The sequence below is a fragment of the Malania oleifera genome, chromosome 12, assembly GCF_029873635.1.
Source record: "Malania oleifera isolate guangnan ecotype guangnan chromosome 12, ASM2987363v1, whole genome shotgun sequence".
Lineage (NCBI taxonomy): Eukaryota > Viridiplantae > Streptophyta > Magnoliopsida > Santalales > Ximeniaceae > Malania > Malania oleifera.
The window spans coordinates 7803276-7819704 of record NC_080428.1 but is presented as its reverse complement, the minus strand read 5'-3'; the positions used below and the strand labels follow the sequence as shown (position 1 = coordinate 7819704).

The 16429-nt window shown below is 36.5% G+C and overlaps 1 protein-coding gene across 1 annotated transcript in view; it reads left to right on the top strand.

The window, feature by feature from the left end:
- The window catches only part of LOC131144634 (probable ADP-ribosylation factor GTPase-activating protein AGD14), a 36881-nt gene extending 22731 nt beyond the window's left edge, over positions 1–14150 (top strand). The window contains exons 7-12 of the mRNA XM_058093381.1: positions 3199–3900; positions 4086–4214; positions 5149–5232; positions 9671–9800; positions 9881–9926; positions 13834–14150. Coding sequence (XP_057949364.1) covers positions 3199–3900; positions 4086–4214; positions 5149–5232; positions 9671–9800; positions 9881–9926; positions 13834–13888 — 1146 coding nt within the window. The 3' untranslated portion in view covers positions 13889–14150. The remainder of the gene's footprint in view (positions 1–3198; positions 3901–4085; positions 4215–5148; positions 5233–9670; positions 9801–9880; positions 9927–13833) is intronic.
- The last annotated feature ends 2279 nt before the right edge of the window (positions 14151–16429 follow it).

The following is a 16429-nucleotide window of genomic DNA, read 5'->3' as shown; positions in this document are numbered from 1 at the left end:
TTGTCATAATTTCTGATCATTCTCAACCAGTTAATTACTTGAATTAAGTTGCTTGTTTGGTTAAAAAGAACAGAATGAAAGCAACAATTCACAAATATTAAATAGAGAAGTTACATCCAAAATAAATTTAGAATAAGCATACCTTTCTGCGTCATCTTATTTTTTTAGGGATTGTTTGGAACTACTTACAGAAAAGTACTCTTCTGGAAAAAGGTACTTCTTTAGATGTAGTCTGTAATTAATTATTAAGTACTTTTTCAGATAAGTACTTTTTCCAAAAAAATACTTCCTTCAGAAAACATTTATTTTCTTTTAAAAAAAGTAGTTTGAAAAAGTTATTTTTGAAACAAGTACTTATTAAAATGCATACCAAACACTACTTATTGACATGAGTACTTACATAAATACTTACCTGAAAAAGTACTTAATTTTTAAGACGTTGCCAATGGGGGTGTAATAAGAAAGGAAATTGTATGAAGAAAGGAGAAGAATTACAAACACAAAAGAGGACAAGAAATCCTCAACGAAAAATTAAGTAGTTGAATAAAAAAAAGGGAAATCAGAAGCTAAGGAGACAATTGGTATCATTGTCAAAAATTATGAAAGCAAGAAACAAAAATGTAAACTAATAATCAGAAACAAAAACTAAAAACAGAAGACCTTTTTGTTTGGTTAATATTTCTAAAACTAAAACAAATTAAAAACTTGGTTGAACAAATGCTCATTTTGTCTTTGAATCGAAGAACAATTAAAAAATATAATTAAAATAAAATACAAACAGGCCCTAATTAAGAGAACCCTTCTTCAACCCCTTAAATTACAGAACACTGCAGATTAGCTAATTCCTATTGCCCCCGTTTTGTCTTCCTTCTACCGCATCCAACTGAACTTTATTTCCTCCAGGATCAGACAGCCACAGGCTCATCTTTATCCAGCAATTTCTGAGATTCTAAGTGCTTCCATTTATGCCTTCCACTGGAGTAGGCAAAATCCCATCCTTATGCTACTGTTTTTTGCCCATTCCATCATCCGCAAAGATAGGGATACCCTCCGGACATTGCATTGGCAATGGAGGTATGTATGATAAATCCTCGAGTAAATCAGACAAATCAGGACCACAGCCATATTTTCCCCAAAAATTTGTCCTGGAGCAAACCACCATCGTGATCAATCTGACTAGTGCCAACACTATTGCTCTCCGAGACATCACCCCAAATTTCCTTCTTTCCCTTTGCTAACCCTCCCATCTATATCCCCCTTCTGACCACTCAATGATTCCATGATACACAGACTTCCTTCAGCATTTCTTCTTAAGATTTTTTCGGTTTTCCCATCAGAATACCATCACTGGGAGATAAACTTTATTACTAGTAATATTGTCATATGTGCTTTCCTTCCCAGTACCCTTATCCCCCACATAATTTCCTCTGCTCTGAAAATCCTCATCTAATCCCCCTCCCACTGAGTATGACTTCAGCCATTCTCCCACTTTCAGTAGGATCATTACTATTCTCAGCTTTTTTCTCACCTGTAATGTGTAACTTATCATTAACCCTAGTATGCAAAAGATGGAGTGCTTGTATTCTTCTTCACCAACTGGGAAACAGGCCTATTGGGGCTTGCAAGAATGAATGCTTCCAAAAATAATCCCTGACCCCTGATTTGTATCCTCCTTCTTAGTGTAATCCTATTCACATGCTCAGGACTCCTCTTTAGTAACCTAGAATATTGGGCCTGATTAAGATGCCCATCTATTTCTAAATCTTACTGGCTCATTCATTTAAAGCCCCCAGAATGCGCCTCTGTTTTATTACCTGCCAGGTTAATCCTCCCTTCAGATTCCTGAGTCCCACCACGAAATGGGTTCTCAAATGGACCCTTTCTTTTATTTAGTCCATTGAGCATGGGCATGGGTGTGGGCGTGGTTATGGGCCTGATCAGAACTTGTGGTATTTAGGAGTTGTCCTGCTGACAACTCAAAGCATTTGGAGCTTGGGCCTGTTCACTTGCCCAGCGCATGCCAAATTCTTTACTGTAATATCTGGTCCAAGTCTAACACAATCATGAAGGATCCCAGCCCACTCCACTCGATATCCGATGCATTCCCATCTTCAAATGAAAACATAGTCGCCTCGGCCATCCTTGCTGTCTAGTCCCCATATGGAGATGCTGTTTCACTGGTGATGATCAAAAAGGCTGTTTCTGTTTCAGTTGTTGCTGCATCTGCTGCTATGAGTCCTATGACTGCAATACACAACCCGCCCCTTTGCATCTTCTAACCTTAGAAAATTGTTTAATATTACAATAAACTTGTGTTTTTGAAAGATAAATGCTGAAATAAAATCAATGGCCTAAACGTACCCTTTCGATAACAAATGTCAAATTATTCATGTGCAGACACTCTGAGAAAAAGGACTTGTTATAAATCATCGGGGTGCTTTGAAATTTGATGCTGATTGTTTTATCTGTTGAATAGTTCGTGAAAAAGCTTGCTGTCCTTTGTGCAATGTAAATGCTTATCTGCATGTAGTGGAATATTATTGCTTTGTTTTAGAGTTATCTTTTCCCATGGGCAGAGTTACATCGTGAATTCACTTAAATGCTTATCCTGCATGTAGTGGAATATTATTGCCTTGTTTTAGAGTTATCTTTTCCCTTGGCCAGAGGTACATCATGAATTCAATAAAAGTGTGGTTGGGCGCTTCTCTTTTTTCATTAAATAAATCTGAAGGAGATGCTGAGTTTCTTCCTGTCAGTGAATATGAGCTTCGCTAGATCTTTTTTCAACTTAGAGATATGAAGTTTGAACAAATTGAAATTTTATTTGAGAAAATATTAAGAATAATATTTGCCTGTTTCATTGTGAAGCTTCTTGGATGATTTTCTGTTTCCTCCTTTTGTAAAATTCAGGGAGTTGTGATAGACGAGACTATTGTAATAATAAGTTGGAAATATAATGACAAAAAAGTGTTGAAATTCAGTGTCAGAGATGTCGGTGTCGACCGTAGGGCAATAAAATTATTATTGTCATTTCTTGAGCAGTCTGTCTACTGCTGTTTGTAATAAATTAATAATTTAGTTAAGTGGCTACATGTCCTTGCTGAAACCACTTGTGTATTATCTACCATATTGCATGTATGTTTTGATCTTGCTGTGCTCACCCGTTTCCATCATCTGACATCAAATTTCTTTATTCAGAGAACTGTATCTTTAGGCAGCGCTGGATCAGCTGAAGGCAACTCAGTGTCTCTCAAGTCGGTAAATTCTGGTGGTGTAGTGGATGTTGGCTCAGAACCCGAATGGTTGGCTGGAACCTACCAGGATTTTAAGTCTACTTTTCAATCTGTACCACAATCATCTTTTTGTCGAAATTCTGGTGGCTTAGACCTTTTCAAGGCACCAGTTGCAACTGAAACTGTTGCATCATCCGCTTCATCTAACATTGATCTGTTTCCGTCATCAGTGACATCATCAGCTCCATCTGTAGATTTGTTTCAATCATCTCAATTGTCTTCAGCTACACCTATGCATTTACACCCCTCTCTCCAAACCTCTGGGCCTCCACCTCCAAACTTATTTCCTGAGATTGGTCAGAAGCAGTCTGCAATAACTTTGGCTAAAAACTCACCAGAGTCCTCTGTCCCAAAAAATGAAGGGTGGGCAACATTTGATACATCTCAATCAACGGCTTCTGTTCTGGGAAATGAAAATCAAACCTCTGCAAGAGCTCCTTCTAGTGAAGTAAGTTCTTTTGGAAAATTTGACCAAAATTTATCCTCAAATCCGAGCATTCAGTGGCCACCATTTCAAAGTTCTGGTGCTTGTGGGCCGCCTCTGGCGATGTATAATCCTTGGCCGGAGGGCATGCATAATCAAGGCTCCACTGGCGCAAGCATGGAGGTAAATATTATAATCTATGTAATTATTGATCTTTCCAGGGTTTTGAGTAAATTATGAAAAGTTACACTTGGTACATGGTTGGTTTCAATAAAACCCTACCAGCTTCTTTCATGGGAATTTTGTTTTATATTTTATTACTTTCTTAAGCTAGCATGTTATAATTTTGCACTTGTATGTCTGAGCAGCCTTGGAATGCTTTTGAAGATTCTATTAGCCAACTCCCTCTGGAGAGCGTTCCACACAGTGATCCACAACTTCTGGCATCCAAACCTTCTTTTTCAGCTGATCGCTACTCAAGCCTAAAAGTTTCACAGGTTGTTACCTTCATCTATCAAACAACTTTTATAGCTTGTTGCTTTCACAAATTCTTCTCTTTCAAGTTTTAGATTTGCATGATTCCCTGAAGGATGGGATTCAAAGAACTGTAATTGATGGTGGACCACCTGCTTGTAGAGTACCAACACTCATCGCAGGACCACCATATACTCCCTCAGTGCTGCCTTTTATGGTTTGTACTTTTTGTTCTGCATGTTTGCTATACTGGTTAATTTGTTGTGAAATTTTGTAAATAATATTGATTCAATTTGTTCATTTTTTAAAATATTTTATAATGGATGTAGCCAAACATCATATTTAGGCACAACATGAGAAAAAATATTAAATAAATTATGACTAATTAACATGTAACTTGAGCAATGTTATTTGGACTAATTCATTGCTAAGTAGAAACAAAATTTCAATTTTTTTTAAAAGTTAACTAGTTCAGAAAGAATGGATTGAAATGTTACCTTTTTTAGATAATTACTATTTTTTTTCCAGCAGAGTTAGTTATTGTATTACTTAACATCCGAATTTTAAATACTTGCCTTGTAAGATCATTGTCACAGGTATGTATTGTTTTATGTCCTCTGGTTACACTAGGTTGTTACATTTAATGGTCTGTTTTTTGGTTTATTTGAAAATCATGTGTAACTGTGTAGTCCCTATAATGTGATGGTTACACTAGTTTGTTATATTTAATGGTCTGTTTTTTGGTTTATTTGAAAATCATGTGCAACTGTAGTCCCTATAATGTGATGGATTTATGAACTATGAAATTATGGGTATTTTGAAGATTTTAAAGCTATTTTGTGAAGCATAAATACATAATGTTTCACTCTTTAACACATTCATACATCTGTATATAATATATATTTCTATCTAATTGTTTGGTTTTATCTTTGTTTATTTGTGTCTAATTTATTGTAGGTAGGAACTCTGGCACATGCAAGTGATCGCAAATCTACCAATCCATTTGATATTCCATATGAATCCGAGGAGCCAAATACGATGGTATGTTGTGGAAGTTCTTCTTGTTCATGAATTTTGGTTTGATGTTTGAGTAAATTCATATTTCTCTTGAGGTATTTTGTTATCTTATTGCAATATCCAAAGTTGTGATTTGAAACCTGGTGTTTGGTGTGCTTGGGCTAAAATGGGTCGGAGGGCATAGGTCTTGCATAGAGAGAAAGAGAGTGATGACACATTGTAACATTTCTTTTGGTGAGACGTCAGACCACGACTTGAAAAAAGAGTGTTGAGATATCATCTAGAGCATAAATGGCCTGCTATGTTCATTATGCATATTCAGTGCATGCACATACATACTTCAATGGCCTTTATGTCAGTTATGATGTCATTGATTAAAATAAAAATAGAATGGGTGTAGGCTCCAAAGCTTAGTAATCAAGGTTTTCTTGGGGATGCTGACAAAGCCTTGAAAGTTTTCAAAATTTATGGTAGGTTGGTGATGGAGGACTGCTTGAGGATAGTTTTGGGCTACCGTTTTTCATTTAAAATTTAAAAATTAAGAATTTTCTGTTAGTTTGGGGATGTTTGTTTATTTCAGCAATTTTTAAATATTTCTGGGTTATTTTATGATTTTTGATTGTTTTGGGGTAATTTTACAATAGATTTATCTTTAGGGTTTCTTAGTTGCTTATAACTATAGGCTTATGATGTAAGAACGAGCAGCTTTTGATTATTAACGACTTTCACGTTAATCTCTCTCTCACAGCACCCTTGCTTTTCAGTCCATTCTTGTTAAATTCCAGGGTGACAACATAATTTGCTGCAGGGTAAGTGGCACTTCTATCGTGCCAGGCTTGTGGTCAGTGTTTCTCACGACAGCATCTCCCTCTTTTTGGTGTCAAGAATTGGGCTCTGACTTGCTGGAGCAGAAGAGATAAACGGCTGTGGCTTGGGCTTCCATCTGTCTCTGGCAACTCCTCTATAACAAAGACAACACTAGAACCCTCACTTTCCCTGATGCAATCTTGCAAGCCTCACATCTATTCTTTTTCTCTCTCCCCAAACAATTTGTTCCTCCTCCTTCCTTTTCCTTCTTCCCTTCGTTTCTTTGTTCTGTTCTATTTTCTGTTCTGTTCTCCTCTTTCTGTCTCTCCCTGTTCTTTTTCTAAGCCCCTGTTGGACCCTGCAATAGTTTCTCGTCTTATTCTTCTTCCTTCTTCTCTTTTCTCTTTCGATCACTCAATTCTCCTTCTGATTCTGTTATTACTGTCAGAGCCCACAGCCACAAAATCCTCATCATTTCCATCTACCCACCTCAGAAATCAAAACCCTAATCCCCTTTCGCCTTGAAAGGCTCAGAAAATCTGTTGAAAGATTGTTACTGCTGCAAAGAACAGAAAGGAGATAGGGAGAAAAAAAATTGTTTCTGCCAGTTCTGAACTTCAGACAAGGTTCTGGAAACCAAAGGGGAAAAAAAGGGTTCTGTTGCTGCTATTTCAAATTTGAAATAAGTCTTTCATTGTTACCACAACCGTCCTTCCATAATATCTTCTTTTTAGAACTAATCAGTGTTTCTGAAGCTTCATTGTTGGGGGGGAAAAAGGGAATTTCATGCCTCTTCAAAACCATTGCAAGAATTTCTTCTTGTCAGAGCCAACAACCACCGACAGCATCTCCTTTGCATCATCGAAATCTGCCCTGCATAGACCCTTCTTTCAGTCATCAATTCATCTTGCATTATTGGCTACCCGTCCTGAAATCCTTCCCACTTTCACAGCTCTTTCAGTGTTGTTGCTTCTTCCATCATTGCAATTTTCAGTTGCAGGTTGCCAAAAGCCTTTGTCCCCACCTGTTTTTATCCTTCTATTTACAATCTTGGTACTTATTTTGCAAATTCTCAATTCCTATTTTCTTTAAACCTAGCCTGGTTTCCAGAAACCCATTTACACGCACACCATCCAACCAACTGCCATACTCATAGCTATTTTGATCATCAGGAAGAGAATTTGACTGCTTTTAGAGATATATCTGTATCTGGAGTCAGAAACTGAATATACGACAGCGATATTTTTCATTTAGTTAAGGTTTTGGATACGCTTTTCTGTATACAGAAATACACAAGATTCATGTTTGGTAAAGTATTTTTGTGTTAGATTTTCTAGGATACTGAAGAGAAATTGGATGTGATCGTGATAAGTTGGAGATTTTCTGTGAGATTTTCAGAATACTGAGAAGGAATTGATTCTGCCAGCATCAGTTCTAGATTTTCTGATCTAAGCATCTGTTTCAGATTTGCTGCAAGATTTTGGAATATTAGTGTGAGTAATTGACTGCCACTGCAGGATTGGATGCTGGTATTATAATCCAACTTCAAATGTTTGATATATATTTTTGGGGGAAAATTCAACGCCATCGGTATTAATTTGGGAAATTTGACATGGGATTCTATTCTTCTTGAGGTTATTGCTTGTTTCAATGGAGAATTTTCCAAGATAGAATTCATCCATTGGCTGTTATATCTTGATATTTATTTTGAATGCATCTAGACACCGGCAACAAGGACTAGATTTGCATCTTATAAGCTTGTGGGCTAGCGGGCAAGTGGAGGAATATTAGACAATACTACTGAAGGGAAGAAGGTATACTCAAATCTTCGTTTAGTTTAGAATGAAAAGTTTGTTAACATCAAATTTTTCCACCTGCTATCATGAGATCGTCTTCCATATTCTTATTTTGGACAACAGGAGCTTCCAATCTCAAAACAATCATCAAGAATGAAACAGATGTTGTGGACTACACGTGATGACCGGAAAGAGGAAGTTTCTAGTGAAGCTGAATTTATTGTTGTCATGGGCTATCGATGTGGAAATGGAAGCTCATTGATTGTGTGGATAGTAGTGCACATGATGCCATCCTTGAAGAGCAAGCAAATGCAGTGGAACAAAATATTTTAGCTGTAGAAGGTCACGAGGAGCAGGCAGTAAAATTCAATGATAAAATCAGGTTTCAATACAAGGCCTGAGCATTTCAGAGGGTGAAGCTGTTGAATCTGGTGATAAGTTTGTGACGCAAAAGGCCTAAGCCTTGAATCATCTTCCAAAGTGCGATAATTCTCCATCTATCGAATTTATTGGGATTGGGACTCTTGAGGGGTTTTCAATTATTTGTTGTTGATATTTGCATGTCAATTGAAAATGGAAAATGTGAAATTACAAGTTTGAATAACTCATAATTCCCCATTCTTGTTGTGCCATGACAAAATTCGAGGTCATGTTTTCATTAACAAAGGGAGTTTGATGGAAGATCTCTTGGGGATAGTTCTAGGTGATCATATTTCATTTGAAGATTCAAAAATTAGGATACTTATATTAGTTTGGGGATGCTTGTTTATTTTCAGTAATTTAGGGTCAATTTATAATTTTTGATTGTTTTGGGGTTATTTTGTAATTTTTAATGTTTATCTTTGGGTTTCTTATGAGAATGAGTAGCTTTTGATGATTACCTCACAGCAACTTCTTTCTCCTTATCTCCTTTACATCTATTCCCTCTCTCCCACATGTTTTCTTCTTCCTCCTCCCTCCTCCTTCCTTTCTCCTCTCGTTCTGTCCAATTTTCTAATCTGTTCTTCACTTTCTGTCTCTCTCTCTCCCTCTTCTGTTGGTTAATCCCCTATTCTGCCCTGTAATAGTTCTCTTCTTATCCTTCTTCTTCTCTTCTATCTATTTATCACACTCAGTTCTCTCGATGATTCCGTTGGTACTGTCCTGCATCAATTGGCCTTTGCAGTATTTTTGTCTGAGGTTTCAACTAGATATTGATCACTGAAAGCTGGGGTGAATTATGGGTGTTTCTTACTAGTTACTTCCACAGCATTTGCAGTTCATCTGAGATTAATTTGAAGGTTTCACTTCATAGTTTGAGGGTTCTTAAAGACACAGTCAGAGTTTGCCTGATAAATGAGCAAAAAATGAAAAAGGAAAAAGGTATCTTCGAGTGTGTATGTACATATATTGCTTGATGCATGCACTTGCACATGTCTATGTAACATATGTATTTGTACATATGTATTCATTTATGTTGGTTTGTTAAATGGGGGAAGGGGAGGATGACTCCAAAGTCTGAACTTGGATGAGCAAAGTAGGGATCAAATCCATTTGCCTCTCGGCTGCTCATGTAATTATTTTTACTTATTAAATTGCATGCTTGGAGAATCAGGAAATAATATTTGACAAATTGATCATGCCTTCACTCTGGCCTATAAACATATTGAGTTGACCTTGAAGTAAAATATTGTACCTGAACTTGTGCCCTGAACTTGTGTTTCTGTTTGTATCATGATGAAGCAAAGGAAGAGCAACACTATCTCTGCAAGTTTGTTTCTGTTAAAAAAAAATAGATTTCTAATTTTTCTTGCTGGGAGGATTGTAGACGTGCATATTTAATGAATCCTAATTTTCGATTGGTTTATTTTCCACTGCAGTTTTTGGATATGAGCCCTCTGCATTCTGCACTTCCAAATGGGCAGTTGCAAACTTCCTTCCTTGGTGGTGCAAGTCAGCCATGGTTTTCTCAAAATGCAGTGGCAACTTTTATCCCAGCTGCACCTCAAGGCAAGCTTTTATCAGCTTGCTCCCAGTATAAGTTCATATTCTTTCTACCTTTCAATTAATCTGATTTTTCTGTGGTTTAGGTGGCATGGCATACATGGCTGGGCAAGCACCAGGCTCTCAGTTACCGTAAGTTGTTTTCTTGTTGTCATTGTTCTCTTTTGGGCGCTTTTAGAATCATATTCAGTATTGCTACTTCTGATTGCTTTAGTTGTCATTTGACAAGTAGTTTTATTTATTTATTTATTTTGCTAGGCAACAAGGAATAATGTTATATGCATAGTTTTGGACCTTTAATTTGGTTCTAATTGGATGTTGCCTTGATGCAGACCAAATGATGATTTGAGTACTTAGACGGTTAGTTGGTCGATTAGGATGATTAATCTCATTGGTAGAACTTGTCTGTACAGGCAATCACTGAACTCGTAGCCAAAATGTTGTACCTCACATTTTGGTATCTGAGGGATACAGTATTTTCACCTGGTGAAAAATGGTCTTGTTTTGATGTGGATTAACCCCGATGCAGTGTGCCTTATGCCTAATGTTTCGTGGCTGGTCTACTGCAGAACTTGAAATGTTTGTTCTAGTGAAAGATAATTTTCAAGAATCAAATGTTATGGAAAAATTTAAGCCTTTTATTATTATTTTTGGTTTGAGCAACTTCAAAATATCTGAATTGTTAAGTGTGTATACACCATTGAACCAAGAGTCATGGAGCCTTGATCAAATTTTCTTCTTTTCATAGTTAATTATAAATTGAACTCCTAACCTTGGTTTGGGAGCTGAGGGCTGGTCACGCCATCCCCCTGGTTTTCTGCTGTTTTGTTTTTTTAAATATACTTTTTGGGTCGTTTTTTGTGGTGGGGGGGTATATATATATATATATATAAGTTGAACTCCTTAGTTTCACTGAACTGCCTGAGGGACAGCTGGATAAAAGTGCTCAATGCCCACTATTTTATGTCAAGGATTGCCCACTATTTTATGTCAAGGAGAGTTGGGCTCAAAGGGAGTGCAATACTGAAACCATGCTGGAATAAGAAAGGTGGGAGGTGGAAGACTGCTATCATTCTCCTGCATGGAGGAGTTTTCATTAGCTGAGCTGAGCTGAGCTGAGGTGAGCCAGTTGTCCTAAGATTGAACCAAGGGGCCAATATGGCATGGGCCAATAATTCGCAATCTAGAAATGGATACAACAGAATTTTTTAAAAATAAAAGAAGGTAGTGAAATGAAAAACAAAGTTTGTAAGCAAAAGGAGTTATATATATATATAAAACTCCTTTTGCTTACAAACTTTGTTATATATTTTAATTTTCGTTTTTTTATTTGAAGTATTTTTATTATCTTATATTGTAAAATTTTGTGACATTTTTATTTTTTTGAGAATGTAACATTTAAGATTACAGGTGTAACACTGTTTCTTACACTACGAGCAAAACAAGGCTATAAAAGGTTCTGTTTATTAGTTTGGGGGAGAATTGAATGGGAAATTGATTTGCGTTGGATGTTCATCCTGCACCAGCTGGTGTTAGAGCAGACTTTATCCGCCACAGCAACTGTTAGTGTTTGACAGGTTTTCTGCAAGTTTTGACTCAAACTTGTAGGGTTTGTAATTTAAATTTATTAGTATTTCCAATTTTAGTGTAAATTACTTTTGCTGCTGCTGCCACCTCCATCTCCACCTCCACTATTGCCTGATTTGCCCCTAACCACTGTTCCTTTCTTCCTACTCCTGCCTTCCCTTATGAAGTTACAGGAATTATAACAAAAAGAGCCCCAAAACCTCCAATGTTGCTGCCTATTTTTTGGTTCTTTACTTCCATCTAGTTCTTGTGCTAGTTTACCACAACAATTGATACCAGATCCCTCAGATCAACCTAGAACCAAAGTCTTGCAGCCATCTGGACATTGTGGCTACTGCATGTGCTACCTAAAAACCATCAAGCCACTGAAACAACTAGTAAACCATTTTTGCAGTGTCAGAGCTGAAAGACCACCAACACCAAATTCTCCCCCCTCCAATTGTCCAAAATCAAGAGTGGCACCACCCTCAAAATGTAATCTTTGATTGATGTAGCCTCACCACTGTTTTACCTCTCTGTGAAAGTTCTTTGCCAATCAGAAGCAAGCCCTAGATTCTTTAGATTTCCTTGTATTCCATTGTAGATGCTATTGCCTAGAACCAGTCACTGACAGCAGTTAATTTGTTGCTGCTCTACGTCCTTGCATTGTTCCTGACAAAGAATCATCCTTGCTGCCAGACCTAGGTTATTGGAGGTTGGAAGAAGAAAACACTCCTTGTTTGATTTTGGTTGAAAGCGAGTATATAAAATTAACTGGAAAGCACTATTAGGTGTGTTTCTAGCACCTCCAAATACGGACCAGTTCAAACCTGGTCACAAAGCAGGGATGGAAAAAATGGCGATCAACTTAACCTCTTTGCTGGAAAGGTTTGACTCTTGGATGATCGAAATTGAATCAAATTTGCTATTTCATCTGTCAATCCTGATTGGGATGTAGGTTAAAAGATTGTCAATTAGAAGATACGACTTCTTTTGAGCCCTTGAAAGAGATATTGGTTGAGGAAACTATTATTGAATTGAAGAACCACATGTTGAAGAAATTGGAGCTTGAAATTTCAACATTTAAATTCATTATTTCTGTTAAATTGATCAGCTGTGCCTCCAGTAACTCCTCTATTTCAAGTCCATGTGCGAGTTTGGCTCTTGATCCTTCATGTATTAAATTTCGAGGGCAAATTCTTCTCAATTTAGGGAGAATGATGCAACATATGCTAGCAAGAGGAATTGTATTTTTTGTAATTTTCATTGTATTTTCACTTTCTTTACTAAGGGTATTTTTTTTTGGTTGGAATCATATATTTTAGATTTTGCGATATTTTTATTTAGGAAAATAGTATTTAAATTTTATTTAGATTTCTAAAATTATTTGCTCTGTTTTCCTAACCGGCCTTTGAATGGTATTGATGATCACCTTTGAAGGGAATTGATGTGTTTGACAATTGTCTTGCACCAGCTATAGTTTTTAACTATTACTATTATTGTTTTTATTTTGGGGGATGGTGCCGTGGTGGGTGTTTGTCCATCTAAACAGATGGCCTAAGTTAAAATGTTTTTCTGTAAATGTTTATAAGCAGATGACAATAATATCTTGACATTTCTGTTAAATGTTTATAAGCAAACTACAACAGTATCCTGACTGTTGATACTTTGAATCATTATAATCGGGAATAATTTGTAGAGAAAGGAATATGGTCCTCATTGTTGATTTTGTTATAGCTGCTCCTATTTTATCCATGTCTTTCCCATACCCTTTATCTCTGAACCATATGTATTATTGATGCAACTTATCTATATATTGAATGTTGCTTGCATCTCATGAGATGCTGTGTTCGATTGCTTTCGGATGCTTTTGGATGGTGAGATTTGTAGGCATTATTGGAACACTGAGCATAGCTCATTATAGAGGGAGTGGAACTCTAATCACATGATGTAAAGGTTTCTAGATGCAAAAGGTTTCTAGATGAATGGAAATTAATTTAGAAGCATTTCATCTTTTAGAAGTTGAGAAAAATGGAGTTGAATTCATATTTTTGTGTGTGTGTGTGGAAAAGCAATGACAAACTCTCTTCTTAAAATTTTATTGTGGTATTGGGGTTTGTATGTTAAAACTGTCTGCAGAGATGGATTAATCAACTTTAGAGGGAAGAGAGGGTTGGTAAACAATATTAGGTGCAAGATACCCTTTCTTGAACAAGGTTTTATCTTTTTAAGGAGCTATATATTTTTGAATTTCTGCTAGTGACTAGATATTCATTTCTTGAACTTTGGTACCTTTTTTTTTTTATATTCTGATCTTTCTTTGGGAACTATAGATACTTATTTCTGTGGAGCTTAGGGACTCTGTATTCTTATCATTCATTTTATATTGCATACTTAATTTTATTTTATGAGTTATATGTATTACATATATTGCCGTTATGTAAGTTCTGCTAACTCAATTCTGAATTGGCAGGAGTGTGCCAACACAGGGCCCTGTTGCTTCTATTGGAGGAAATCCTTTTGCATGAGATTCTGCTAGTGAAGATAGTGTTCTATCAGAGCGTCTTTCGGGTGACTAGTTGTCACTTCAGTTTCTTTCATAATCCTTTTTATTTTATTTTATTTTTTTTATAGTTCATATAGCCTAGTTCTTGCTTTCTGCCAAATTTAGGCTTTTCGTTTGTATCTAAATTACATGTAGTTATGCATGGTTGAATTAGCTGCTGAAATTGGATTTGTCATGTTCTCTTCTCTGGGTTAAATGAAAGATGTGGTTTGTGGAGTTATTCAGCTTGAAGTCTTTTAAATTCAAGGTTGTTTTGGGTGGTCTGCTCTTTTTTTTCAGCGTTGCTCTCTCTCTCTCTCTCTCTCTAAAATGGATCAACCATCAACCATGTCGAGTCTATATTTACTGTGCGTTAGTCTAAACTTTTGGACGGAGAGCCAACGGGAAAAGCGGGGTCCAAATTCCATCTACTTCTACGGCTGAAAGATTTTCTTTTAAGCTTAAGGAGTGGAGGGCATTTAGTGTAGGAGAAAAATCATTCTATGCTCCATAATGGCTGGAATTCTATTTAATAGGGTAGGCCCATTGGTTTCCTTAAAATTAGAGGGGAATATTAAAAGTTATATTTTATATAACCCATAATCGATGGGGCATATAATTCCCTCTTTAAAGTTTTTAACCTCCAAGGTAAGACATGTGAGATTGCATTGGGCGACGGTAGACATTATGAATGCAATTGCATGTACTTTATCTTGATTCTGACATGAGCAATGGAGAAGGCCCCTAGAGACCATTGGGTGTCTTTCAAATTTCCATTTTGATTGGTTGCATGTGATTGCAAATGACCTGTCGTGAAAATTGAGGCATCAAGCTCAGATCTTCGCTAACCTGCAGCCAAAGAAATAGTTGTAGTCATCCTTCTTTACCTTCTCATGGCTTCTTATACTGATCTTATGAAGACGTTAAATGCTCCATCAATTATAGGTTACTTTTCATTACAACCCCTTGGTTTCTCACTTTTATTTCTCGGGGGATACGACAGTCCCTTTTTTATTTTTTCTTGGTAACCAAATGTTTAGGGTTGGGAAAATTTAGCCCTCTTCAAAATGTTGCTCACTCCAGGAAACTTCTAGGTTTATATATATTTATATATACTCCAAATGGGCTAATTTGGTCGTTTCCAAAGTTTGATTGGAGGAGTATGTTTCTTGCAATTTGTCAAGGTTGCCATCTTGGGATGAGGCATTTAAAGGCTATTTGTTGAGGTTACCATCTTAGTGCTTGCATTTAAGGTAACCCTTTCGGCCTAGTCCTCATGATCTAATAGGATGGCCCCTTATGGCTTATGTCACCATAAGACAACCCTTTAGGGGTTAGTCTTCCCAAACAATGTTGGACGTTCTTAGGCCTTGTAGCACTTAAAATTTCAAAGTTGTTCACTGAGATTGGTCTAGTAATACACAATGTAGGAATCCACATTCCTTATAGTGAAACTATACCTAGACAACAGGCTAGAGGGACAATTGATGTATGGAAACATGTGGCACACATATAAACCCCTCTATGAACAACGAACTGGCCCACAAAAGGTGATTACTCTAGGAACTACGAAAGTTATATCGATGAACTCACTACAAAGAAGGGAGAGTTTGCATCAAAAGTTGAAATTCATCCATAGTGATCATTTGATCAGCATGAAGGGAGAAGAGAACATTGGAGGTATTTAGTCAAATGTAATACCTTACATTGAAGTAAATCCAATGAATTGTCTTCTCAATGCAACATAGACAATACCTTCATTATTTGGCAATGAAAACTTGGAGTTGCAGAAGCCAGCATGACAACTGTATGTGTCTTGACTCGTGATTCCAAATGAAAAAAAAAAAATATTCACACAATTTTCATAAGTCATCACATATTATGAAGCATGGTTGGAGACTGTACAAAAAGAAGACATCACATTTGAGTTCACTAAATTGATTTAAAGTAGGCCATCAATTGATGAAGGGGGCATCAGCTGGTTTTTTTTATGCATGGATGATGTGCTAAATACAAACCTTTCTTCGGTTTAGCCTATAACCAAAGAATAAGTCATTATTGTAAACAAAATTATCTTTCTAGTTTCCCTTATATTTATACCATTTACCATTCCTTGCATCATTCCTTAAATCTCGAGACATTGTTGATTATAATGAGAATACTTTATCTGGTCTAAATGAAAAGATAACAAATTAGAGACATATAGAAGCTTTTGGAAATGATTGAAGCATGGAGATCAAGCATGTGGAGGCCATGAAAAGGAGATTCAACACAAAAGATGGCATTTGGTATCTCATCGAAGTAGAAGTGATAGAGCTCAAGGATGAGTTCATTTGATTAAGTTGAAAAAGAGAGGTGGAAGACAATGAATAGCAGCACTAACAATGAAGCATCCACACTACCAAAGGCCCTTTGTAGCAAAGATAATTCTTTAGAGAAGTTTGATGTAAACAAAAGAATCTTAAGTCTTAAAGATTTGTTTCTTAAAAATGATGTAATGATCTTTTGACAAGAACTAAAATTT